This window comes from Periplaneta americana, chromosome 1 (assembly GCF_040183065.1).
Source record: "Periplaneta americana isolate PAMFEO1 chromosome 1, P.americana_PAMFEO1_priV1, whole genome shotgun sequence".
In the NCBI taxonomy this organism is placed as follows: domain Eukaryota; kingdom Metazoa; phylum Arthropoda; class Insecta; order Blattodea; family Blattidae; genus Periplaneta; species Periplaneta americana.
Genome location: NC_091117.1, coordinates 183,692,611 through 183,720,481, shown reverse-complemented (window position 1 = coordinate 183,720,481; position 27,871 = coordinate 183,692,611). Strand labels below are relative to the sequence as shown.

Sequence of the window (27,871 nt, the reverse complement as noted above, 5' to 3'; positions counted from 1 at the left end):
CTGATTTCTGTACACACATCAAATTCCGAATACTTAGCAACAGACAGTAATTTCACAAGGGAAAAAATGACAGGAGTAACACTTTTTATTAGTTCCTGATTTTTAATAATATACCAAGAAGACAGCAATACAAACTGTCAAATGTAAACATATTTTTCAAGATGCTATATTAAAATTCAAACTGTTTCAGGTACCAGTATGTTTGAATGTGCAGATATTATGATATGAAAGCAGAATTAATCAATGCTAAGTAATCTCACTGTTAATGTAAACCTTTTAGGATCTTTTATTTAAGTCCATTTTTGGTGTAATGAGATGACAGAGGCAGACAGGAGTATATTTTTTGGACACCAACCAGGGTGTAATACGTAATTTGAAATGAATAATAAACTCAACATATTTTTCTCAAGGTAAGATATATTCCCTTTTTATTCTCTTTCTCTTTCTCTAGGCCGAATCATTTATGAAGTCAAGATCATCTCTTTCTAAATTATTCAATGTATCAAATGCTGCTGCTATGATAAACATTTGTGGGGATATTGTGTCGTACAGAATTAAATTCTGTTGGATATTATATATGATATTAATAGCCTTCGTATTTTACACTTTTATCTGATTTTTCATTTCTGATTGCCACGTCTGCTTTTTTTTTTTTTTTTTTCACATTTTTCTTAATACATTTATTTCAGTGGTGTTTCGTTTTATCTGCTTTTTGTTTGTAGTATAAATCAGGAACGATCCAAAAAGTGATTTATATACCTATTCTTACTTTCGCATCTGTACTCACATAACTGTATGAAAATGTTAACTTGTATTTTTTCTACTAATGGCTGGTACTTGACTGTTCGTCATTCACCCAATTATGTGTAGTACAAACCATTCTTCGTTCAATGAGTCGAGTTTTGTTTCATTTATGTGATAAGAATTTCCCAGAACTAATACTTGTAAGAAAGATCCTACTAACATAACAACAAATAACCTGATATATAAAATTACACAAAATGTACTTATATGGCACACATATGGAGTTACATAATATATAATGTACAAACCTCTCCAAGGTGTGAATCTCCGCACTGGCCTTTGGTTTCAGGATTGGCGATGATGACTTTCACTCCAGGAAGAAGCTTCCCTGATTCCATGAGGCACAGAGAGTGAGGACTGCCTCTCTCCACCAGTGACACCCGATCATTGCGCAATGCCCGTAAATCTACATACACTGTTGATGGCTCTGGACTTGAAGCTCCCTGCAAGATAACGAAGAAATCAAAATATGTCAAGTTCAGCTTGTTTTTTTTTCCTTGGTTATTTAACGATGCTGTATAAACTACCCAGTTATTTAGCATCGATGGAATTGGTGATAGCGAGATGATATTTGACGAGATGAGGCCGAGGATTCGCCATAGATTACCTAATATTCGCTTTACAGTTGGAAAAAATCTCGGTAAGAACCAAATCAGATGATTAGCTCAAGCGGGAATTGAACCCACACCTTAGCACAACTCCGGATCAGCAGACAAACATACTACCATATGAGCCATGCCAATGACTTCAGTTTGTTGCAGACATCATAAGAAGCCATTTTATAAATTCTAACTTACAGCTTTTTTGAAAGCAGACTGGATGATAAAAGCTTTTCAACTGAATAATAACATGCATTTCCATATTTATTCTGCGTTTAATTTCATCCGAGTATCATTTATATGTGTTACTGTTGCTACAAGAGACATAATCATATACTTAGTCTTTTCGGGATTTACTTCCAAACCTATCTCTTTACTGGCTTCAAATAAAATTTCTGTGTTTTCCCTAATAGTTTGTGGATTTTCTCCTAGCATAGTCACGTCATTCGCATGAACAAGGAGCTGATGTAATCCATTCAATTCCAAACCCTCTCTGTTATCCTGGACTTTCCTGATGGCATATTCTGGAGCAAAGTTAAAAAGTAAAGGTGATAGTGCATCTCCTTGCTTTAGCCCGCAGTGAATTGGAAAAGCATCTGACTGAAACTGGCCTATACGGATTCTGCTGTATGTTTCACTGAGACACATTTTAATTAATCAAACTAATTTCTTGGGAATACCAAATTCAATAAGAATATTATATAAAACTTCCCTCTATATAATATACTATTATCGTTTTTATTTCAATACAGTCCAATAGGAGGTGCCAGGCGGTGTTAGCAATGATGTTGAACATAACTTGGACAGGATCTTGATAAAATTAATAAGGAATTTTAAAAATAATTTATAGCAATTCTGTTTCCTAATAGTGTAAAATTAATTAATTAAATGTCTTCTTTGGCCTTCTATATAATCATCAACCTCTATTCTTTTCTTTCTTTTACTCTATTTATCTTTAGATATACAAAAATTCAAACGTCTCTTAGCTTGCACAGTAGTCCTGCCTTCTTTCATAATTTTTGCAACCAAAGTCTTTGACAAGGCAGCAGCCATGCTAGCTGAATCAGTAACACTATGCAATAGTCCATGTTTTTTGTTAATATCTTTCAAATGATGCGTAACATTATAAACAGTGGCAAAAGTGTTGCGAACATGTTAGTAAAATAGAAGAGGAATACTGTAATCCTGACAGACTGATGGATGACTTGTAGCAGCCATTCTCCCACCTGTGCTTCAGCAAAGTGTCTGAAGTTTCACCCACAGTGTAGTAGGCAAGTACATCGTGTTACCTTCTATGTGGTACAGCTATAGCAAGAATTTTAATGAACATTTTTTTCAGTCTTTCTATCACATATCTTCATAACCATTACCTACCAAGAAATGAGAAAGGAGTGATGGTGGTACTGGACACAAAATTTTGTCTTTCCTAAACTCTATTCATGAATAAAAAGAACTTAAATATGCAGTAAATTTACTTGTAAGGGGACAATAATTTTATTGTACTTCCTCACCCAATGAAAGCCACATGGGCTATTCCATCTCAAATCGACCGCAATACAGAGAAAATTGACCTTGCAATTTTTAAATACAATGAAACTTTTTCTGTCCGTTGACAACTGTGATACAATGCTTTGTGCAAAGTTTGAGACATGAGAACTTCATAGTGTTTAAATTAAAAATATTTAAATTTATCGTATTTTCATAAAATTAGCAACTTTAAACTGTTGTGGCTCTGAAACCCTTTCACCCAGTCATCAAAATCATGGTTTATTTTGATGCTGAGAAATTAAAGTTTATATTGACATGTAAACAGTTTTTCTTACTTTTTATGGAAATGAAGAAATTTAGATTTTTCTTCATTAAGACGCCTTTGCCCACGAAAAAATATTTTTAAAATATATGGTTAGATTCCGTATTGAAAGTACAAGTAAACACATATTTTTTACTGGTGCACCGTTGATAAGAAAATATTGAAAATATCAAATAAAGAAAATAAATAGTACGTGCGTGAACTAACCAGATGACTGTGAGACGGGAGCTAGCCGAGACAAGCAAAGCCAGGAGACAAACACGTGATGTTTCATCTAGTAGCGCATAGCTGGACTAGCTTTATCACAGGTTTTCATTAACACAGGAGTAAAATGACGCCCAACGCTCGCTTATCTTCAGCTCTCGGCCAGTGCCTTCTGTACTGGGCCGTTCAAGTCCAGGCATGTGAATATAATTTATTTAATACCCTCGAAACTTATTGCCGAGCCACTAAGCAAACAATGCCGAATCCCTCTTAATAATGCAAGTTTTTTTCTAAATTTTTTTCACATTTTTACAAATGGGCAAAAAGCCTAAAAGTAAGTAAACTCAGATTATCTGTCTCTCTGTATACAATAAAAATAAGGATTACTTCTTATCATAACCTACCAAATGTCAGCTTCAAAATGAGCTCCGGTTCAATGTTCTGCAGTAAATGGTTCCAGAGTTCTGAGCACTGAAAGAGGCTTGTTTTTATAAAATATGCTAAATTTGTCGCTCAATAGTACGAAAACTGTTTGACTTTCGATAGTATATTTTTGAAAATGCACTCTCCTCAGCACCTTGTATAAATAGGAAAAAAATTAGAGTATTAAAAAAATTCGAGGTTTTTTACTGATCGATTTTATATGGAATAGCCCATATACAGAATTTCTTTCCACTGAAAAATCTTTCGCCTTTATCCAGATTTTAACCCATGATACTTGGATCCAGGCAAGCACAGTAAATATTACATCACAGAAGACTTCGGTGTAAAACATTATAAGAACATCGTCAGATTCTGACCTGTAAACATATTGCTACATTCACTCGGCATCCGAAGCTGGTAGACACAGCCCTAGGGCTCAGACCCAGAGCAGAGAACAGTTTCGAGAAACTGGTTGTGAGTGTAATGCGGGGACGCTCCTCTGCTACAACCACACAAGTTCGCACGCAACCCAAATTCACTCCTCGCTGCTTCAGCTGGTTTACAGACGAGCCTAGACCTTTGGTGCATAACTCCATGACGCCTGGAACACAATTAACATTCATTACAACTTACCATTAACCAATGAGGGAAGTGGGGAAAAACCCAGAGGCAGTATGCTACCCCAAGATTTTCGCCTGGCATACCTCGATTTAAAAAAGGCATACCCTCTCCCTTACAACATACATATACATGATGTATACAATAAATTGTTTCATGCAGTCAGTAACGCGAATCTTTGGAGCTTATGCAACACACACAAAAAAATTTCTTAATAAAATAATTGCTGATATTTAGGCCTACTATATTATTTTGCAATGTTCATTGAGTCTTATCATTTAAAATAATGTTAAAGCTTCGGAGTGCCTTACTTAATTATTAACAAAAAGTGCAACAACAACAAAAATGACAGTCACTAAATTTGCAAAAATGGCCAATACAAGCTACACACTACAGCCTTCTATAGGCCTACTTGAAATACTAGGTACCCTTGTAAGCATTCCAGGGGTTAATTTATCAAATAAATGTATCTAAATACATGTTGAATTCAGTTCCACAAAGCTGTGGTTTAGATTTACGAAGCAAACAGGTAGTACTCTTTGCTGTGAAGAAGTGTATAAACAAATTTTTACGAATCATATATTTTCAGTGACGGTATGTCATTTTTCACTAACAGTATGTTTTCTGGCCATAAAAACCAGTGGCGGTATTCCATACTGACACATACTGCCTCACTCCCCTCACTGCCATTAACAAATTAATTTTTCACAATATCAGATTGTATTATTTAAAACTGTTTAGTTTGATAAAAAACACATGTAGCTTGTTTATACAAACCCAAACCGATTTTTAAAACTCCCTGACATTTCCTTGTTTTCCAAATATAAAATAATTTTTTTATCTGATGGTTAAAATGGTTAAAACTGAAGTTGGTGAATGTGTGGTCCACCATATTCATTAGTATCTACAAAACCAAGTCCTCATTAGCCAAAGTCATCTAATAAAATGTAACAGTCCTTCCTCATTAGATGGTGGCAGTTTAAACTTACTGTATTGCCTGGTGAGCCTATATGTATGGTCATATCTGTCGACTATCATACTGTATACTCTTTGCGTTAAAACACAGCAAAAATTACCTCCATTATTTTTTTAAAGGTACAGTATTAATGAATCTAAGAGTATGTATTATCATCAACCAAATTAAGTGGTTAAAATAATGATGATGATGACGATTATTATTATTATTATTATTATTATTATTATTTAAATAAGAAGGAATAAAGTTTCAGGATTTTTTCTAAAATTCGTCGATATTTTCTGTTTTTCCTATAATTTATCAAATGCCCTGATATTTCCTGATATTCCTAGTTTTCTAAACAGCTGACATCCTGTTACATTTTATCCATAATTATCTATTACACAGCCCCTGTGCTTCATTCCATTCACTTGTACTCCACATTCCACCTGTTTTTTTATTCTTATCCACCTCAATGCATAGTTTAATGTCCAATGGCAGGACCCTTAACTAGCCATTATTCGCCCTAATTTTATGAGTGTGCTCATAGATGTTGCTAGTGTCAAGAAGCATAGACCATTTAATTCTTTAGAGACTATCCAGAGTGCACCACAGACAGTGTGGGTCTTATGTTCCAACCAATATTATGGATTATGATGATGATGAAGAAGAAGAAGACGAAGAAGAAGTAGTAGAAGAAGAAGAATAGTTGGGCTCGTACCATGGGCTTGCCCAACACATGTTATGAATTCAGGGTGAAGGGGATTTGCACCCAGGCTCCATAACTTATAAGTCCAACATGCTAACACTGAACCACTGTGGTGGTCCCTCAATGCATATTTTCAGTTTTAATTCTCATGTATTGGTAGTTCTTTTTTCTTTAACTATTGGCTTGGAAACTTTTTACTGTTTTTATATTTTATTTATTTTCTTATTCAATGATAATACCTCGCCTTGTTTCTAGTCACTGGTCAGTCACATGGTTTTAGTCATTTGTAACGATCTCAATGAATAGGATATCTTCCTCCCTATCTCTGTTTTTTTTTTTTAACTTAAAGGCAAAGGTAAAACCAATCTTTGGAACTTTGTGAAGATTCTTATATATTTATTTCTTATTTCATTCATTTTGGAGTACAATTAAAATATATTCTGGACCATGAGCTACGTTATTATTACAGGGGTGGGAAGATGAATTTGTGTCAAATTAAGGTAAATGTTTAAAATCTTTAATAATTTATGTTGGTAAGTAATTGGGGCTAAGCAGGATGAAGTTACAGGAGAATGGAGAAAGTTACACAACACAGAACTGCATGCATTGTATTCTTCACCTGACATAATTAGGAACATTAAATCCAGACGTCTGAGATGGGCAGGGCATGTAGCACGTATGGGCGAATCCAGAAATGCATATAAAGTGTTAGTTGGGAGACCGGAGGGAAAAAGACCTTTAGAGAGGCCGAGACATAGATGGGAGGATAATATTAAAATGGATTTGAGGGAGGTGGGATATGATGATAGAGACTGGATTAATCTTGCACAGGATAGGGACCAATGGCGGGCTTATGTGATGGCGGCAATGAACCTTCGAGTTCCTTAAAAGCCATTTGTAAGTAAGTAAGTAAGTAAGTAATTTTAATATTATGTACAATGATATTAGTGTTTATTTTCTATAATGATTTGCATTCGAACATATAAATTTTATGGATGTAGAAACCTACTTTCAGACTTTCTTCACACATTAAACATTGCCAAACCAAAGAATATTAATTTACCTTAGTCATACAATTTGGAAGTCAGTAAATAAACTTACCATAAGAACAGAAGGTGTCCCGAACCCTGTATTGACTAACGGCAGTCAACCATAGAGCTGGATTCACTTCCACTTCCGAGGGAGGAATTAGAATAGAATGGTGACCAGAATAGATACTGCAAAACAAACACATTAAAAAAAAATCAAGTATATGCGAGTAAATAAATTAGACATAGAGAATGAAAAACATGTTAAAAATAGTACAGTATACTACTGAATTTCCAGCTTGTCTTTATGCTTTTTTAGAGTGAAGAGAACTTCCAATATTTACACAGTAACTTTTATACACTTTTAAAAACAGAATCTCATTCATTTTCTTCCTCTGCACAATATGCATTTAGTCACCACAGCCATTTCTAGATTACAGTCAACTCTTTTTCAATTCTTCTCGTAGCATTCCACACTTCCTTGTTAACCTTTGTTACTGAGTAGCTTGTTACAAAACTCTATATCACTTCTAACAAATATAGGCTACTGAGTATTTTAGGTTTAACGTTTAGAAACTGAAAGGAGTATTGCCTTGGCTCATTATACAGTGATATAACTCATATACCGGTACCTACGAAATCTAAAGCTAACAGTTACAAAAATTGTCGTGCTACAAGAAGTACAACTACCTACGATTTCAATAATAAACCTCCATCTATCGTGCATAATATGATAAAAGTCCATGAATCGGTAATAGTCTACACACTACAGCTTACTTCAAGATGATTTGGTTATCAATACTTCTAACTGAATTAAATCAAAAGTGTCGTTTTTTTGTGTGTGTGCGTGTGTGTGTATTTCTCATGTTACTTAAAAAAGATCATACTTTTACTTGCATCACTGTTCCGTTAACTACATAATCACTTGCTAAAAACAAAGAAATGTGTTGCTGCTCAAGGAAGATATTTGAATCACTAATATATTTATGAATTTCTTACTGGTACTTTATTTAAGACACTATTACATCCTTTTCAAATAATTATGTGCAATTACTTAATGATATCAGACTTTTGTATGACTAGCTTCTCAATCATAGAACTTTGGATATGCTATCCTGAGTTAAATCACCATACAGTGACTTGATATATCCATTAGCGTTCCACTATCTATGGACACCTAATAAAACAATAAAAGAACAAGTCTGGACTTTGATTCTTATTTATGTATATCAAGCACATAAATTGTTATTCCAATAAAAACACAATTTCAAGAAAATGATACTTAAACCCTTACTTACTTCAAGTGCTGTATTTTCGCAAATAGCCTACAATAATAATGAATACCAAACACAATCATTCTGTGTTCCATGTGAAATTAACACATTTTTACCAAGTTCATCTGAAAGTGCTTTTTGCAGAGACTTCAAACCCTGCTTTCAAAGTTAACATTTATTAAGAGGCGTAATTTTATTTATGTTAATGACTACTGAAACAATCTTAGACCTAATGTGTAGACAGATGATGACACCAGTATTTAAACCACTGTCATTTCACCAGCATGCACTCTAACACTACTACTACAATCATCAGTGTATAATGTGACCTCAATCCATTGTGGTTTACTGTGTATTATATACTGTACCTATCAATCTACCTACTGATAAACAAGATATTGTTTTAAGTTTCAAAATAAAGTTTTGAAATGAATATTCGTCATTATTCCCACATCATGTTGCTCAATACATCATTGACTTTCTTCGAATGTGAAGCTGCCAGTTCACAGTAATTGAAAATTAAAATTGATTTACCAAAACTTATTTTTTAAGTGTCGTAAATTCGATTCTCTTCTAAAAAAAATATTCTGGAAGATTAGTAAAATCCAAAACCGCAACTATGAGCAACATTAAGAACAATTTATGGCATCAGTAAAAGACTATCAAAATTGCACAATAACTGAAAAGTGTTCTGTGTATCATCAATAATGTTTCACTCTTTGTATCAATAAGCGAATGTATAGATTATTTCTTGAGAGATTCTTTCCTAACTCATGGATGATTACACTCAAGGTACCGGTATGTATTATTATAAACAACACTATATGAATTTATTATGAACTTAGAGTTTTTATAAAATGTACATCGCAATTCGTAATTAATTTCAATATTTCAAATTTGACTAGAATTATAATAATAATGTTTCAAATATTATTATGTCCGTTATTTTTTTTCGAGTGGTTATACATAAAAAGATTCATGTTAACTAGCTGTAATGAGATATATCTACAGGAAGTTGTAAGAACATATGTTATACTTAAATTTCTTTCAGGGTATGCCATTTCTCACAGAGCCTTTTCCGAAATTGAGGGAATTGACGTGTATTGGAAGTTGTGAATGAAAATAATATTTTCATATCGAGGTCAGAGTCAGGTTAATTTTAAATGACTCTGACTTTACTGAACTTGCTTTTGATTTCGACTGCAATCTCACAACCCTCTATCAGAATTTAATCAATCTTCTTAATGTATCCAGCTGTTTGCTGACAACATAAAGTCCACTATAATCCACTTTAGTCTATTCAGTTGTTGTTTTTCACGAGAAATGAGGGGTATTTTGATCGGTGTTCATTATAGATGCCTGTTGCTAGTAGCCAGAGGTGGGGAGTAGTCAATATATACTGCAGGGCTGTGTCTTCTGCAACCGGTACTGATGATTTTAATTTACTTCTTTTGTGGTTTATGGATGGACAGTACAGAAGAATGTGTTCCAGATCTTCATCATGATTATTACACCACAGACAAGTGGGATTATCAGAAATGTGAATTCGGTGTAAGTACAATTGAGTGACAATGTGACCTGTTCTGGCTCTTGTTCAAATGTTTGAACATGTCTGGGCAAGTTTTTGTACATTTCCAGGTCATTTGGTTTCTTTTGTACAGACTGTAAAATTTTTCCTTTGTCAGAAGAGAGCCAATTGTTGATCCATAGGTTTGTAAAATGAGATTTTACTGAAGCAAAAGCACTGGATAGAGATATCACTTGAAGAGGTCTGGGTTGCAAATATGTTGCCTGTTTTGCAATATTATCGACTTTCTCGTTTCCAGGTATACCACAATGACTAGATATCCATTGAATGTTATTTCCTTTTGGAGTCATTCATAACATAACAATATTTGAAATATTATTTTTATAATTCTAGTCAAATTTGAAATATTGAAATTAATTACGAATTGCGTATTAGTCATTGTGGTATACCCTCTCGTGGGTACTCACCTTGTCGTGGTGAGGGGGCTTAAACTTGTTGTTTAAGCTAACAAGTAACGAAGAGGTACTCACATCAGCTGCATTAACACCAATGCAGTCTCACTATATTTTTTACTGCTTATGATTCATGGAGTCCCTCAGTGTAAAATTCTCCGGAGGTAAAATAGTCCCTCAATTGGATCTCCGGGTAGGGACTGGACTGAGAGATGCCAGGAATCGTGCTAAAGTACTTACTTGGAAAGTATCAGAATTTAATAAAAAAAAAAAAATTCAATTTCAATGTATACTCACCTACTCAAACACCAAAGTGCGAAACCAAGGCCGCAATAAGGATCTAAGCAGAGGGCGATGTGTCTCGAGGGGTACAATTCACAGGCTAGCTTCATGGATCTACATAGTGAAGTGACTGCAGCATGGGACATCTTGATACCTGCCAGCATTCCTGTTGTGGACACACTATGCACACAAGCCCCAAAATTAAATACGGCACTACTCAAAGATATTAAACTACTACTATAAATGATTCAGACCAGATGACCTACAGATCTAGCTTGAACTGGAATAGTTCACACATATTTACAAAGTCTGAACTTCGTCAAATGTGAAAAAAATTCTTGCTATTTATATGCAGAGGCTGGGGAGGGAGAAAATCCTAAAGGAGAGGATTGATACAAAATCATCCCCAGTACACAAACAACAGGACTTAACAAGAACTACTTGTATTTATGGAAATTGTACTTCTTTAGGGATCATACAGAAAGAATTTGAACAGTGAGTACCAACCTGAAGTCCAGGTACGCCAGCATTTCGGCTGTAGGAGCTCTGTACATAACTGGTAACTTCTTCTTAGGCATGTCATCTGTATCCAAAGTAACAGGCCATGACTTGATGTCCACAACATTGCTTGCCTCCTGTTAACATCAAAATACTGGTTATTATCACAACAAAAATAACAATATCTGCTAAAAATCACAACAGAATATAAAACTTACACAAAAAAGAAAGAAATATAAACATTGCTTACAAGCGAACAAGAGAAGTTAATCTTTTAGAACGTGAATCACTCTGTGACGAGACTGAAACACTAGGACATGTGTTGGGTTTCTGCCGAAAGACTGAGTTACTGCAGAACAACCGCCATCACAGGGTAAGGATAATGCTTGCTGACATCCTAAGACAACAAGGATTAGAAGTCCATGAAGAAGTGCATTGTATCTCGGAAGATGAATCAACAAGACGAGCAGATATTGTTGTCATTGATAGAAAAAAGAACACAGGAACAATACTAGACCCGGCTATCAGGTTTGAAAGAGATGCACAACAGCCAAAGCTTACTGATTATGAAAAGAGAATCATCTATGAATCTTGCATTCCTTATTTTAGCAAGCAGTGTAACACCATGGCTAATTGTTGGTCAGTTCGTGGTACCATTTCCAAATACACCTATAACCTTTTAAAATCAAAGGGATTCACATTTTACAATGTTGAGAAAATCCTTAGTGAAACTCTAAAGGACTCAATTCAAATTTTGCAATTTCATCTCTATTTGAAGTAATATGATTCACTTTAATTTTCTTTAGAAATTTATTGTATGTATTTTCATTGTAAACTTATATATATATATATATATATATATATATATATACATATTTGTTTTCTGGATCCTTGTGGTCACTCTCATTGAAGGGCAGATGGTTTTATTTTATAAATCCGATATGTACAAAAAAATTAAAATTATTTTTACAATTAAACAACAGTGAATGCTCTACTACAGAATGAGATAAAACAAGAAACGAATATATATGACGTGAGTGCCAAATTTAATCAATAAACAACTTAGTAGTTAACACTAAAGACATTGAAACAAACGTGTATTCAGCATGGATGAAAAAGGATTAGTGAAGAAAAAGAAACATCAGACAATCAGTAAAATGAAGAAGAAAATCTCTTTAATTTTATTAAAAAAGACTACAATGCCTCTCATAATGAATAATAAAATTAATTTATATTTCCATCATTCCATAAGGAACTGGCCACCTTACCCATTATTCCTGGCTTAGTTGCCCATGAAAGATGTCTCATTACTTATGAGGTTTCAATCAGTCTCCAGACTTACTTATTCACAAATGGCTTTTTCAGAGAATCTGGAGGTTCATTGCCACCCTCACATAACACCGTTATCAGTGCCTATCCTGAGCAAGATTAATCCAGTCCCTACCAACATATTCAGTCTCCCTCAAATCCATTTTTACATTATCCTCCCACTTAAATCTCAGTCTCTCCAAAAGTCTTTTTCCCCCCAGGCCTTCCAACTAATACTCTATATGCATTTCTGAATTCACCCATACGTGCTACATGCCCTGCCAATCTCAAATGTCTGGATTTAATGTTCCTAATTATGTTAGGTGAAGAATATAATGGATGCACTTCTGTGCTGTGCAACTTTCTCCTTTCTCCTGTAACTTCATCCCTGTTAACCCCAAATATTTTCCTGAAGACCTTATTCTCGAACAGCCTTAACCTATAAATTCTAACTTTCAGTTTTTTCTGAAAACAGACTAGATGACAAAAGCTTTTCAACCGAATAATAGCAGGCATTTCCCATATTTATTATGCGTTTTATTTCCTCTCGAGTGTCATTTATATTTGTTACTGTTGATCTAAGCTATTTGAATTTTTCCATCTCTTCAAAGAATAATTGCCAATTTTCATATTTCCATTTTGTACTACGTTCTGGTCATAAGACGTAATCATATACTTTGTCTTTTCGGGACTTACTTCCAAACATATCTCATTAGTTGCTCCAAGTAAAATTCCCGTGTTTGCCCTAATAGTTTGTGGATTTTCTCCTAACATATTCATGTCATCTGCATAAACAAGCAGCTGATGTAACTCGTTCAATTCCAAACTCTCTCTATTTTCTTGGACTTTCCTAATGGTATATTCTAGAGCAAAGTAAAAAGTAAAGGTGATAGTGAATCTCCTTGCTTTAGCTCGCAATGAATTGGAAAAGTGTCAGACAGAAACTGGCCAATACGGACTCTGCTGCACATTTCACTGAGACACATTTTAATATTAATGGAACTAGTTTCTTGGGAATATCAATTCAATAAGAATATTATACAAAACCTCTCTTAACCAAGTCATAGGTCTTTTTGAAATCTATGAATAACCGATGTAAGTCTATTGACTTAAAAAAAGAAATTTCATTTCTCAAATATACAAATTTTTTTAAAACAGGCAAAGTTACGAGAAATTTTCCGAATTGTTAATACACCAAATGTAAGTGGTTGCAACAGCAGTTCAAAAAATATATCTTTTCACTGTTATTACTGTTTGGGAGGTAGTGAACAATGAGAACTAGCATCATTACTACAAAAAAACTGAAGAGAAAGCTGTGAAACATGCAGGAACCAAAACTTCAGTACTGCATGGTCTGGGATATGTACAATAGTGTCTAATTTTGTTTGAAAAAAAAAAACACCGCACAATATTTATCGTGTAACCTTGAGTAATATGTACTGGTACTTACTTACTTACTGGCTTTTAAGGAACCTGGAGGTTCATTGCCGCCCTCACATAAGCCAGCCATTAGTCCCTATCCTGAGCAAGATTAATCCAGTCTCTATCATCATATCCCACCTCCCTCAAATACATTTTAATATTATTCTCCCATATATGTCTCGGCCTCCCCAAAGGTCTTTTTCCCTCTGGTCTCCCAACTAACACTCTATATGAATTTCTGGATTTGCCCATACATGCTACATGCCCTGCCCATCTCAAACGTCTAGATTTAATGTTCCTAATTATGTCAGGTGAAGAATACAATGCGTGCAGCTCTGTGTTGTGTAACTTTCTCCATTCTCCTACAACTTCATCCCTCTTAGCCCCAAATATTTTCCTAAGAACCTTATTCTCAAACACCCTTAATCTCTATTCCTAGTCCAAGTTTCACAGCCATACAGAACAACTGGTAATATAACTGTTCTATAAATTCTAACTTTCAGATTTTTTTGACAGCAGACTAGATGACAAAAGCTTCTCAACCGAATAATAACAGGCACTTCCCATATTTATTCTGCTTTTAATCTCCTCCTGAGTGTCATTTAAGGAAACATTAATCACCAATTAGGAACAGGATTCTTTGTACATAAAAGAATAAAATCAGCAGTAAAAAAGGTCGAATTTATCAGTGACAGGTTATCCTATTTAGTACTTAAGGGTAGATGGTGCGATATTGTAGTTATAAATGCTCACGCCCCTACAGAAGAGAAAGACGACGATATAAAGGATAGCTTCTATGAGGAATTGGAACACACTTTTGATCAGTTACCTAGGTATCACATGAAAGTTTTATTGGGGGATTTCAACGCTAAAGTAGGATGGGAGGATATTTTTAAACCAACAATTGGAAAAGAGAGCCTACACGTAAGTAGTAATGACAATGGAGTTAGGTTAGTCAACTTTGAGTAATATGTAGAAGGAAGAAACAAGAAAAATAAATTAGTAGTAAATTTATGAAAAATGGTAACAATAACCTTGGATTTGAGCAGCTTTATGACGTTCTGATTGGAAAGCACAAGCACAGATTTACTAACATCTACAATCATTCGCACAGTTGGTAGAGTGGTCTGCAGATTCTGTGGATGTGGAGGTCTGATTGTGACTGGGACCGCACCTGTAACATAAACAACATATTCTGGTTATATTGCTACAGAGTGATGAGTAACCTTTAGCATTTTTGTTGGAGGGCAAACTTGTTTACCACAGAGTAGTCAGAAAATGGAACTGAGATTATTAATGTTTTGAATTCAGAAGTAGCACTCACCAACATACAGGCAGCCATAGAAAGCACATATGAGATCAATCCCTGGTGGAAATATGAGTGCAACATGGTCCCCTGTGTTGATCTTTCCTTTCTCCAAAAGAAGGTTTCCAACACGTTCTGCCTTTTTGTGCAACTGTGAACATGATAACATCGTTGCCACAGCGCCCTTTGAGTTGAGCAGTGTGAAAATCACGTGGTCAGCTGTGCTCTGGGCGCGCCAACGCAAGATCTCCGAAATGAACTGATACTGCAATGGAAACATAAGAAAACACAATTTAAACTCATATATTGTACTAGTTAATCTATATTACAAATAAAACTAGATGTTGTATGTAGATTTATTAAAAGGAAATCACACTTGCTCACAAGGAGAACAACAATTTCTTAAAAATTAAGATACCTAACTAAAATATATATACATAATTTTGTAGAATAAATAAATTACGGTATATATACAGTAGACCCTCGATTTAAGGGACCTGGATTCAACGGACTTTGGATTTAATGGACACATTTTAAAATCTCTATTTCTAGACTATTTTAGGCAGTTTCGATCTTTAGCAATACAGAAACAGCATGCAATTGGAAGGAAAATGAAGATCGATACTTTCTTCATTCAACCTAGTAGCAACCTTCTACCGTAAATAAGTGCATGCATATTCTTTTGGACCATCAGTGACTAACAGAAAGAGGTTTTTTGTCGCTTTTTATTACTGTACTGCGCTAAACTGAAGAATTAGCACGGTAGCTTTGAACCGTGCCATTACATTTACCACCAAATTTAACTAAATACACACTGTCGCCAACATAAGAACATGACATTGGTGTGTGGTGTCGTTAGAAGGAGAAATTTGTTTTTTTTTTCTCTCTACCTCCTTAGTTCTGAACATTACTGAGAGATAGCATCACTGTTAGCGACAAGGTGTATTTGCGTAAATATTGCGAGTAGATTATGTGGCTTAGATGAGAGGGTTGGGACAGAAACAGTTTTGCTGTAGCACATGGACGAACCTCTCATGCAGTGGGAGCGTGATTCTTACTTGAATTTATTTTCGCGTGTACATTGCAGATCAAATGAAGAAGATCCCTTCTTGCTCCGGTTACATACCCTGCATATACGAAGGTTAGGTTTGGTTAGTTTAGGTGTTTATTAACCAAGTCCGAGCATGTGCAGACAGGCCAAAATTGCACTTTTCTGTCATTTCCTTCTGGGAACATTTCACTATGTCTTGTAAAGTGTCCATTTTATCTCGAACTAAAATATCTAATATCTATCGCATTTTCTTTTGTTTCATCACAGCTGAATTGGTTTATCTCTTTGGTATCAATGTTTCTAGTCGGTCATGGCCTTTATGACAGTTTTTGTTTCGTAATATTGATAAACAATAACATAATGAAAGCAGTGAATAATTTCATGGCCCCTAAAATTTATTTTTCGTAAAAGACTACGTATTTTTCTCTAGGCCACAAATAAAACGGTAACGCGGTCATAATTACGTACTTAACGCTTTGGCGAACATTAACCGAAACTTTACTTTCTGCCATTTGAATTATATTCCGTGAAACACACCTTTTTTCCTCTTTATTTCGTTGTGATAACCTACTTTAAGATGTTACTACATCTGCATTTTCTTTTAATGCATTCAAAACACCGCTGTTGTACTACATAAACCTTGCACTTGACTAATGGAGTGATTTATTTAAGAATATAATCGCGAATTTCACTACCACTATTTCGATTGTCTTTTGTTTGACACGGCTCGGTGACTAGCAGCCAGCGAGTAACGTCGACTACCGACATTGCTCTACCGTGCGTACTATCCAGTTGTTACCTGTACTGTATTTATAAACGTACCCTAATACTGTATAGTGTTTCATATTAAAATAGTAATACATTGTACTGTACTGTAGTGTTAAAATTTCAGTGTTGTATTATAAAATATTACCCTTTAAAAAATTCGCGATTTAATGGACACCCTTAGCCTCTATTAGTCTGTTAAATCGAGAATCTACTGTATACTTAATTTACTTAAAACTTATATACTGGCAACATAATTCTTAGGAAAGCAACCTGGAATCATTTCAATAATGTATAATCAATTCTTGTTTGAAAGTAATAAACCATCAGCTAATACCGGTACTAGCAGAAATCTTTTTTCATTTAAACTTCATTACGTTTAAAAATAAATATTAATATATTTTCCAATTTCTGAATAAAAGTGTTCTTTTCTTAAAATACAATGCCTTCACTACTTGCCTTTCGTGCAGAATCAGACTCTTCATCTACAATGCCCATATCCCTGCCTTGCGCAGAGGCGAGGCGGTTACCCTGAACTATGTTGCCCACCATAACTGAGGCAGGGCCAACGTCTGTAACAAAGTCAGCAGCTAGGAAGCCACATTACAAAAAGATGCTGTTGTAGCGAATTGCAAAACTAAAAAGCACACACAATACAATAGCATGGTGTTTAGACCATTCATATCCTCTATCTACTTCTTACACATCTGTAATTATGTGATGTCGAAGAACAGAGTGAATCCTTCTGATATTTCTTCTTTATCATGATGAAAGTAAAACGATTTTGGAGGAATACTGCTATGATGATTAATGCAAGATGTGCACACAGTAAAACCAAACAATTACAGCATTTTCGTACAAAATATATCTCTTCTTTTAACATGATACAGTTCAAATATTCCAAGAGATATGCACTGACTATAACTTAACAAATTTAATTACAGTACTTTTAGTAAATTAGGATTACACATGAGACATGTCAGAACTAGTTAGTTGTTATGAATGGGCTAAATGATTATGGAAATTGAAAATGTGCAAAACATCAACATCAAAGACTATTATTTTAGTTTTGTAAGTATCACAGCAAGTGGCAGAATGTGATTTATAATTTTAAGTACTCTACGTGCCAGTTAATGCCAAGGAAAACACAGGTATACGCAAAGCATTATAGTAGAATTTGAGTGACCCTATCAATTCAGAAGTAGAGTACATCCAGACATAAAAGAATAACATTACTACCTTAAGATTAAATGTACTGTGGAAATGTGACATTTATTTCATTCATGAGTTAGAAGTTCATTATGGTAAGAAAAAATTCCTTCTACAAGCCACTGAGGTGCATAGAAGGCAGGGGCACAAGCTCTCATATTTTCTTGATCTTGATCTAGAAGGAAGTAATGTGGTGGCAGAAGTTATAGAAATCAGAAATATTCTGCCTGCACCCAGAATTAAACCCAGACTCTTCCAGTTTATAAGTTCACTTTAAGAGGGCCATGTGGATTCCAGAAATACATCAGTTCTCTAATATTTAGTTGCAAGTCTATTTAGCTAAAATAATTAAACTATTTTTAGTAAAGGTTAGTAATAATACTGTTTTCCATTTACTCCTCTTTTTACATATATCAGTTTCTTCTATGAAATAACATTTGAAATGTAAATACGAGACTCCTTCAGAAATAGTTTATTATACCAAAGCCTACCTTATAACTATTATTTACTTCCAAATGTAATGGTTGTGATAACCGAGACATTTGTAATAGTGTAGTATGAGCTTCTTCGAGTGCCTTTTGTCAAAGAAATTAACATCAGTTAAGAAAGCCAGTTCTTCGCTGTTGCTTGCAGGTACTTGTCATTTACTAAAAGCTGTGACCCTGCTTATAAAAATTGTTTGATATGCAAAATGGCTAGGAGTCAGGTTGAGAATGTCGAGTGGGTAGTCAAACAAGTGCTGCTTGAAATGTTGAAGCAGTTCAAGAGTTCACTATGCAATGTGAAAACATGCATTATCAAACAAAAGGCCAACAACAAAAGTTAACAGATCACGTCTTTGTTTTTTATGACTTGTAATCTTGCCAGGATCTCACTGTAAGCTTCAGCATTAAATGTGGTTTTTAACTCCAATAAACCAAACAAAACACAACCACCAATTCAACCCCCCCCTCCCAAAAAAAAAAAGATGGTGGCTATAAATTTTATTGGTCGAAAACGACTGACCCTTTTTGTTTTGGGGGAATCTATGTGCAACCATTATATCAATTCTTTCCACATTTGTGTATGAAATACACGTCTCATGTTAACATAGTACTGCACATGAAACTTGTGGAAAATTTGTTGATTCCTCATTGTGAAGTGCCCATTTTCGCGAATAATTGTTATGTTTGCATATTCCAAAAGTCGATCAAGGACAACAGAGGGCTGATCACTTCTTTACACATTGTGCATAGGCATTTGCTCTTTTGTAAACTGCCCACACAACTGTCTTAACCTTTCATTCACTTATTTAAATTAGGCCTGTAAACTTCGCATAATTCATTGTGAAATGGATTTTTGCGACAATTAGGTTCCTGACATGAATTTCACAGCTGTTGGATTCGCGACTGTCTTGCTCATTCCCAATGATTTACTTTAACAGACAGTTGATGTTCAGTAATATTCTATTGTCCCTTGCTTTCTAAATGCCACTCGTAAATACATTTAGACTCAAAATCCAACGTTATTAAACAAAAGACACTACTAATGTACTCTATTCCCATATTAAGCAACACCAAACGTGTCCACAATTTCTTAGTCTATTTGAAATTACAATAATGTGTCACATTTTCACACTAACAGAATATAAGATTCATCAATTTGTAGTCACTATTCAAAATGGTGATATTAGAGCTCAATTTATGGATCTACAACATTTACTTTCAGGATTGAGTAAAACAGTACACAGATCAATCAATTATGCATGAAGCAAGCGTTTTAATTCTTCCTTAATATCTTGTCTTAATCTTATTTATAGTGAATACAGTTTTTCATTTGCATTTTCATATACCGGTAGTTAAATTTATTTAATTAATGTATTTTTCTGGCCATTTTTGGAGATAAAAAGTGGTGACCATGTGAATTTAAATGTCCTTCTACATAAATTAGGCTAGACTGTAAAAGACAGTATGCCAATATTAGGCCTATAAAATTGTTCATTCAAAAGGCATCAGGTTGATTATGTCTCCATGAAATATATCTTTCTGTAGTTAGTGCCGGTACTTTAATGGAAAATAGTCAGGAAATATGAAAATGTAAGCACAATGATTGAAATGTGATTGCCCATGCCTTACTATTAATTTCAAACATATTGTATTTACACAGCAAATAACAATAAGACGATAGAATATGCCTAATACTAATTTTAGTTATATTACGATTAATAATAATAATAATAATAATAATAATAATAATAATAATAATAATAATAATAATAATAATAGTAGGCCTAATAATAACTACCACCACAACAATCTTGCAAGTAGGGTTAGAAAAACTCAGAAGTTTAATTCTTGCATTGAATGAGGTTTATACATTTATTATTATTTTTTCAAACTTTTATATACGACAACGTTAATACAAATATACGAACTACTTTCTACCCAGAAATCCATGAGTATTATGACAAAATGTAACATTATGTTTTTATTCATGCTATAAATTTAATTAAAAATCTCAACATTCGGATTCTGTTATCTTACTCCATACAGAAATATAACGGACAATGTAAACTTTCTGTATGAAGTTTATTGTGCAGAATGTATGAATTTATGTGGTAAATGACTATGGTGTGAATAGTAGACCTCAAAACAACAACAAAAAAAGTCTTATGAACATAATATATTGGGTTTACCACATAAGATGTGACTGCTAGTCTACAGTAAAACTCAGAATGCAATACCATGGAAGCCAGCCTCTTGTACCTGTAAGGTGATGCATGCCATGTCATTTTTAAGAGTGCCAGCTATGCATGGTTTTAAGTCATATCTTATTCAGTTTATTCAGTCCAGTTCATTTTCGTTTGCTATAGGATACAGTAAAGTGCAAAATGTGTTCACTGTGGTCTAGTTTCGTTTGCTATGGAGTACAGTAAAGAGCAACTTGCGTTCATTGTGTTAAATTTTGACAGGACACATTCGTATCTGGAATGTCACTTAGTTTCATACAGGAATTCCTAGGATTCCATATTCTTAATACATTCATTATATATGTGTGTGTGTATCTAACGCTCTGGATTTAACAATGAAGTCATCATCCTTCTTGCTTCCCAATATTTTGATGGAAGGTCCACAAATGTCCTAAGAGTTTCACAATTAGCCAGGTGCTCCATCTCCATGTCCTCTTCTCTGGTGCACAGTAAGCATTTAATTCGTTATATATAGATTACTAGAAAAATTTAAACAAACTGGATCCGTGTTAGAAAGGAAGAAAAACAGAAAACCAACTATTCTAACCGAGGAAAAATTAGGTGAGATAGGAGCTGCATTGGAAAGAAGGCTGTGAAAATCACTTCCTCGTTTAGTACTTCAAACCATCTCCAACGAACTCCTCTTAACCATGGTAACATGGATATCAACTCCAGACTTCACCATTACGCGTGTTAAGTCCACAGCTGATAGTCTAGGGCTCATTTTTCTTTTTCGAACTAACAAATAGCCTGACCGTATCGTGGTCTTTCTTTTACACCCACAGTTCCTCTTTCTTTCAGGTGATAAGTACCAGAGTCTCTGAATTGTTTCAGTAGCCTAGTAACAGTTGCTACACCAACATGTCATTCATTCTTGAGCAAACTCTGTAACATATTTGTATGTTGAGATAGGGTTAGAATTCTGCTGGGACACCGACGTACCTCAGACAGTAGCACATTTGCCTACTGATCCAAGACTGTGTTCGGGCATGGGTTCGATTCCCACTTGGGTTGATTATTTGGTTGGGTGTTTTCCAAAATTTTCCCCAAATGTAAGGCGAATGTCAGGCAATGATATAGGGAATCCTCGGCCTCATCTCACAGAAAACTATCTTACTATCATCAATTTCACTCATGCTAAATAGCCTAACAGCTGATACAGCATTATTAAATATCTGACGGAGGGGAGAGAATTCTGCTTTGCTCATGTGATGTATCAATTGTAACAAAAACAAACAGTGACAATATGGAATGAAAACAAAATATCAGAGTACAATAGAACTACAAAATAAAAATGAACTAGCACAAAATATCACTGTAAACTGTAACTGACAACAGCAAAGTTAATGACATGCGAGAACTGCTACATTTCAGCCAACTGACTGCTAAACGCAAAATAATGCAAATTTCCAATATGTTCTAAATGATTTGAGCAATGCTGTATGTAGATAAGTATCTAATGCTCTTGATTTAAAAATCCAGTTATTTTCTCTCTTTTCTTCCCAGTATTTAGATGTAAGACTTGTATTTTTTTTAAGTGTTTCACAGTGTATTAAATGATTCATATACAGTTCTTCCTCTTGAGAACACAATACACAATTTGGAGCAGACAGTATGCCAATCCTATGTAAATGTTGTTATTATTGTTTGTTGTTGTTTTCTAATGCCAGGCATTTGACAATAAAGTAATTTGACCACTTGCACTCCAATATTTTTCAAAGATATTATCATGGTCAGCAAATGAAGCACAGATTTTGAGGTGTTCCGAATCCATTGCTTGGTTTGAGTTGCACAATGGGCAGTTAGGGGACTGATATATTCCAATTCTATGCAGGTGTTTGGCCAAACAGTCATGGCCTGTTGCCAATCTAAATGCAGCTACAGACGATTTTCGTGGTAAATCGGGAATTAACTGTGGATTATGATGCAGAGAGTTCCATTTTTTCCCTTGAGATTGAATCCTATGTAAATGTTTACCCAGACAATAATGACCCGTAAGGAGTCTGAACATGGCCACCGCAGATTTACCTAAGGTACTGTATGTTCATATGGACGAACTTTGTTGTTTTGAGGTCTACTATCTACACCCCAGTTATTTCCCATATAAATCCACATACCCTCATACAAATCATACTTTGAGAATAATCACAGTCCTTATTAATTAAATGTGACTTTGGTTTTTCAACCAACCTAAAGCATGCTTAACTTCAGAAAAATGCGTAAATATACAATTTTAATTGTTTTAAACAAGATATGTGGAGTTGATGTATACTTCTATGGCTATACTTAGTACATTAATTCTGGTTAGAAATAAAAGCAACATACATTTTATATTCATATTATGAATGTGATATCTGTCCTACTTAAGAATTGCTCAATATATACCTACGTGTGTTTTGGGTGAGTATGCTATAATCACTCTTACCACAAAGCAATCAAACAAGATTTAGTCTTACTCACAAATTAATCAATGTGACTTTCAAGAAATACAAATCTCATGCTATACGGTGCGAATATGTAGACCAATGTCTATTTAGCGACAACTGCAATTTCAGAATGCATTCAGGCAAAATAGTTTGAATTTTAAAACAGTAATTTCATGCTTGATTATAAAAGACATCCTACGAATACAGAGTTATCCTGCTGTACTAGGATTTGGACTCTATGAACAATTTTCGTAAGAGGTTTTAGTGTCTATACAACTTCATACTGTTATCACTGCACCCTGGGTTAGTGTATATGAAAACAATGGTTTAAAACTTTCCATTCGCAGGTAGATAGTCCTGTTTCTTATCACTTTGAAGTGAAGTAGGCCTACTGATCTGAAATTGTTTTAACAATGATTTTTAATGGCTAAGAGTCATACATATTAGATCGCACAAGAATCCATGTAGAATAATGAACTGGAACAAAACATCACACTCCTGAACTAATATATTATTACGAATTAGAAAATTAAGAATTAGAACCAAAATAATAATCGATATTTAACACTCCTAAACTAACACATTATTATGAATTATAAAACTATGCAATCAATTTCATAAATCACACGATCAACTGTTGGTTTAAGTTTCTGAAAAGACATATGAAGAGGATCACACCAAAAGTAATACAAAACTCACTTTTATCATCCTGCATTCTAAAGTGTTGCTATTTACACAATGTACAAGTATATCCTTTAGAAACAACATGTCCACCACGTCTGACTGTGAAACTAGAGCCCGGGTCTGAATACTGGTGGGGACAAGTTACCTGGTTGAGGCTTTTTTCTGGGGTTTTTCTTCACCCCATTAAGAACAAATGCTGGGTAACTTTAGGCGCTGGACCCTGTACTCATCTCGCTAGCATTATCACCTTCATCTCACTCAGATGCTAAATAACCATAGCAGTTAATAAACTGTCGTAAATAACAAAAAAAATCAAATTTATCTGGTTCTCTCAATAATCTTTACACTATCTCAGAACAAGAGTATATAAGCCCATATTGTAAGTAAACTAGCAACCTTACTTCTGAGCCATTTGCCCTGTTTTAATATGATATCATCTTTCTCAAACATTTTCCACAATTCTTTGAGTTAAGAAATGGGTGATAATCCAATGGGTGTCAAATCAGGTGGAGACTTAGTGGGTGTGACAAAACTGTTCACACAAATTTTGTGATCGTCTACAAGGTTTGCATATTTGTGAGCAGGCAATGTGATGCAGAAAGAGAATGGCTTTAAAATTGCGCAGTTTCCAAAGAAGGTTTTTTGAGAGATGCAGTGACATGATGTAAATTTTCTAAGGAAGAAAGAAATTAAGATCTGCTCCTTTGGCAGCAAATACCAAGACAACGACGTTCTAGGACTCAGTAAGACGTGTTTTTCTGGATGTCGTGCCGAAAGGAACCACCATTAATTCTGAGGTTTATGCGAAAGTCTGTGTACATTTGAAGACCAAAGTTGTAGAGATTGTGAAAATCACAGATTCTGAGTTTCACCATGTGGATATACAATATGTTCTTATCCTGAAATGGCGTAAGGTTATTAAAAGTCAGGACAAAGTTATATTAAAAAAAAAATAAATGAATACAATTTGTTTAAAACTAAAGTAATGGCCCACAGTGGTAAATTTCCAATTCGTACAAAAATAACAGTTGATAATAAGTCCATAGAACAAGTATCTCATTTTGATTATTTAGGTTGTAATATAACTTATGATGTAGATAGAGATATTGACAACAAAATAAACAAATTCCAGTGGATATGCGGAACAATAAATAGAACACTAAAAAATTAAACTAGAAAAGAAACAAGACTAAAGTTCTATAAAACTATGGCAGTACCCGTGTTGACATATGGAAGCAAATCATGGATAATTAAAGAACGAGATAAAAGTAAATTACAGGCTGCAGAGATGAGGTTTCTTCACAGAGTAAAGGGATGTACAAGAAGGGATCGGATAAGAAATGACGATATCCGTAAAGAATTAAATATATACAACATAAACGAAAAAGTTGAAGATTATAAAGAAAAGTGGAAAGAACACCTGTCTCGAATGGATAATGAAAGAATTCCAGCACTGATACAACAGTACCAACCTAAAGGCAAAAGAGATGTCGGACGTCCTAGGAAGAGGTGGAACTGAATAAAATGTGAAGACGGAACAGGCACTAAGCCTAAACCATGAAGTGAAGATGATGATGATGACAATTTGTTTCCAAAGGATGTATCAACACAATGCATGAACAGTAAAATTGTAAAATGAAGGCGAATTTCTTAAAAGGAATGTGTTGCATTACTTCGGTGGTGATCCTGATAACCTACAATCTACAATTAATCATACAAATTGTTGCTACTCATTTTCTTTGACTATACTTCCATTGCAAAAATTTGACTCACATGAGATAATCGAAGATTGGTTCTTTCACATTCTTTCCCTGAACTTCAGAAATGGAATGTAATCTAACAAATTCCTCATTATAGGACCACTCAAGTGTTAAGGCAACTAAGCAAAGCAATAGTGTGGTATTAGCAAAATAGGCAACATACCTGAATGGACCTCACGAGGTTTTGGCAGGTTAGTAACACAAGTATGGGGACATAGAAGAACATTGGCTGGATGGAGTGTTCCCTCCAGGAACCGACGTTTGGTCTCAGACAGATGAATGCCACCAAGAGGTGTCTTAGGGAGGTAATTTGGAGGTACTAGTGCCAGACAGTATATCCCCACTTGATGGATAGAGTCAACTGCCTGCAGCACTCGTGACATCCATTGGAAGCTCTGAAAAATCAAATAAACACAACTTATTATTGATCTGAAAGAGAAAGCAACCAATGGTGCGTTGTTAGTCAAGCAGAATAGCTGTTTGTTACGATTCCAACAAGTAGGATACCCTTCTCACTCACCCTTTTCTACCTGAAGATGGAGATAGAGCCAATCTTCGAAATGTATGTATGTATATACGTATCTAATGCCTACCTACTTCACTTTACTTGATTCGGGTTCCGCATATTGCGGATAGATGGCAGGACTGTAACCCATTTTTCTAGTTGTACACCACTTCAGTGGGCCACACTGTACATGATGTGTATCTGTGGAGAGTTATGTCGTGTATAGTTTGACAACTTCAAGTGAAACCTCGTAAAACACGCCAACTTCTGGAATCTCTCTCTTTCTTACTTCTCTCTCCCTCGCTCCTCGTCATTCAGTCACCAATCATCACGTAAATATCTGAGAGGGTGTGTGTGGGCATCGCGACCAATAGAAGAACCACTCTCCAGTATTACCACAATAACGGATTCTTCATTTTTGCCTCGATTTTCGGCTAGGAAGGTTCCATTATGCAGGCAACTAGTCAACCTTTTAATGCTTTTGTTAGCAGGTTTGACAAACTGTGAGTGGACCTGCAAGTACATAGTGCATAGTGCTCTCTCCCTTCCCCCCCCCGTGCTTTCTCACTTGCTCCTCCCCAAGACAGCCAGTGCTCACGTAGTAACTCTGTCAGGGTTTCAGTTCGATTTGTCAATCTATACTATGATGAGTGTATGTGTAAGTGTTCGTGTAAGTGTAGTGTCTGGAATGAGTGATGATGAAGGGAGAAGGGGAAACCCAGTGCCGGCACCTAGCCTACTCCTGTCAAATAGCACCAAGGGGGTCGCCAGGCTTAACGTCCCCCATCTGACGGACGAATCACTATCAACAGTGACATATGCCTTCTCTTCAAATGCACTGCGGAGAGATTTGGGATTTAACCCAGGCATATTGGTGCACAATTTAGTGATTAGAAGTTGTGCACTGCCATCTCTCTTAGTCCCGAGGTAGAAATTTTACATAAAAATTTCTGATCCTGCCGGGAATTTAACCCGGGCCAGCTAGTCTAGAGGTAGATGCACTACCACATTCTTGAAGTTCAATATAAGATATTCTGAAAGTATGTTCTGATCACAGTCAATGCCTTCTCACTCTTGTTATTGAACGTTTCTCTTCATTAATTCACAAAATCTTATTAATGAAAGGAGTCTTTTCACAGCTGCATATTTATTCCTTGAACTGTCACAACAAATCCAACAACTGACAGTATTCATACTCACAACATTACTTATATAATTACCTTCATCAAATAGTTCATCTTGATCAAAAACATTAAAATTATATACCTATTTATTAAAGTATTTTAGAAATATACAGCACAATAAACTTGTAGTGTCTACAAATTATTTATTATTTAACACATATTCGTATTTTAACTCTGAAATAATAACTGACATGATGCTGAGGTTTTATAATTTCAAATTTTCTTATTTGATATTTTTCTGTCTGATCAATTCTAATTGTTCCACTGCTTCGATTGGCGAAATATTTTCCCTTTATATCTTCAGTATTATTTACTTACTTACCGGCTTTTAAGGAACCC

The 27,871-nt window shown here is 34.8% G+C and overlaps 1 protein-coding gene across 15 annotated transcripts in view; it reads right to left on the bottom strand.

The window, feature by feature from the left end:
• Positions 1 to 27,871, bottom strand: part of DIP2 (disco-interacting protein 2) — a 686,249-nt gene that overhangs the window by 26,890 nt on the left and 631,488 nt on the right. For 14 of the 15 annotated variants that reach the window (XM_069833532.1, XM_069833554.1, XM_069833586.1 and 11 more), the window contains 9 exons: positions 26,007 to 26,238; positions 17,496 to 17,626; positions 15,239 to 15,485; positions 14,949 to 15,088; positions 11,194 to 11,321; positions 10,702 to 10,866; positions 7,224 to 7,339; positions 4,218 to 4,441; positions 1,053 to 1,247 (listed from right to left, as the gene is read on the bottom strand). In XM_069833532.1, coding sequence (XP_069689633.1) covers positions 1,053 to 1,247; positions 4,218 to 4,441; positions 7,224 to 7,339; positions 10,702 to 10,866; positions 11,194 to 11,321; positions 14,949 to 15,088; positions 15,239 to 15,485; positions 17,496 to 17,626; positions 26,007 to 26,238 — 1,578 coding nt within the window. The remainder of the gene's footprint in view (positions 1 to 1,052; positions 1,248 to 4,217; positions 4,442 to 7,223; positions 7,340 to 10,701; positions 10,867 to 11,193; positions 11,322 to 14,948; positions 15,089 to 15,238; positions 15,486 to 17,495; positions 17,627 to 26,006; positions 26,239 to 27,871) is intronic. The other variant, XM_069833546.1, reaches the window with a different exon arrangement.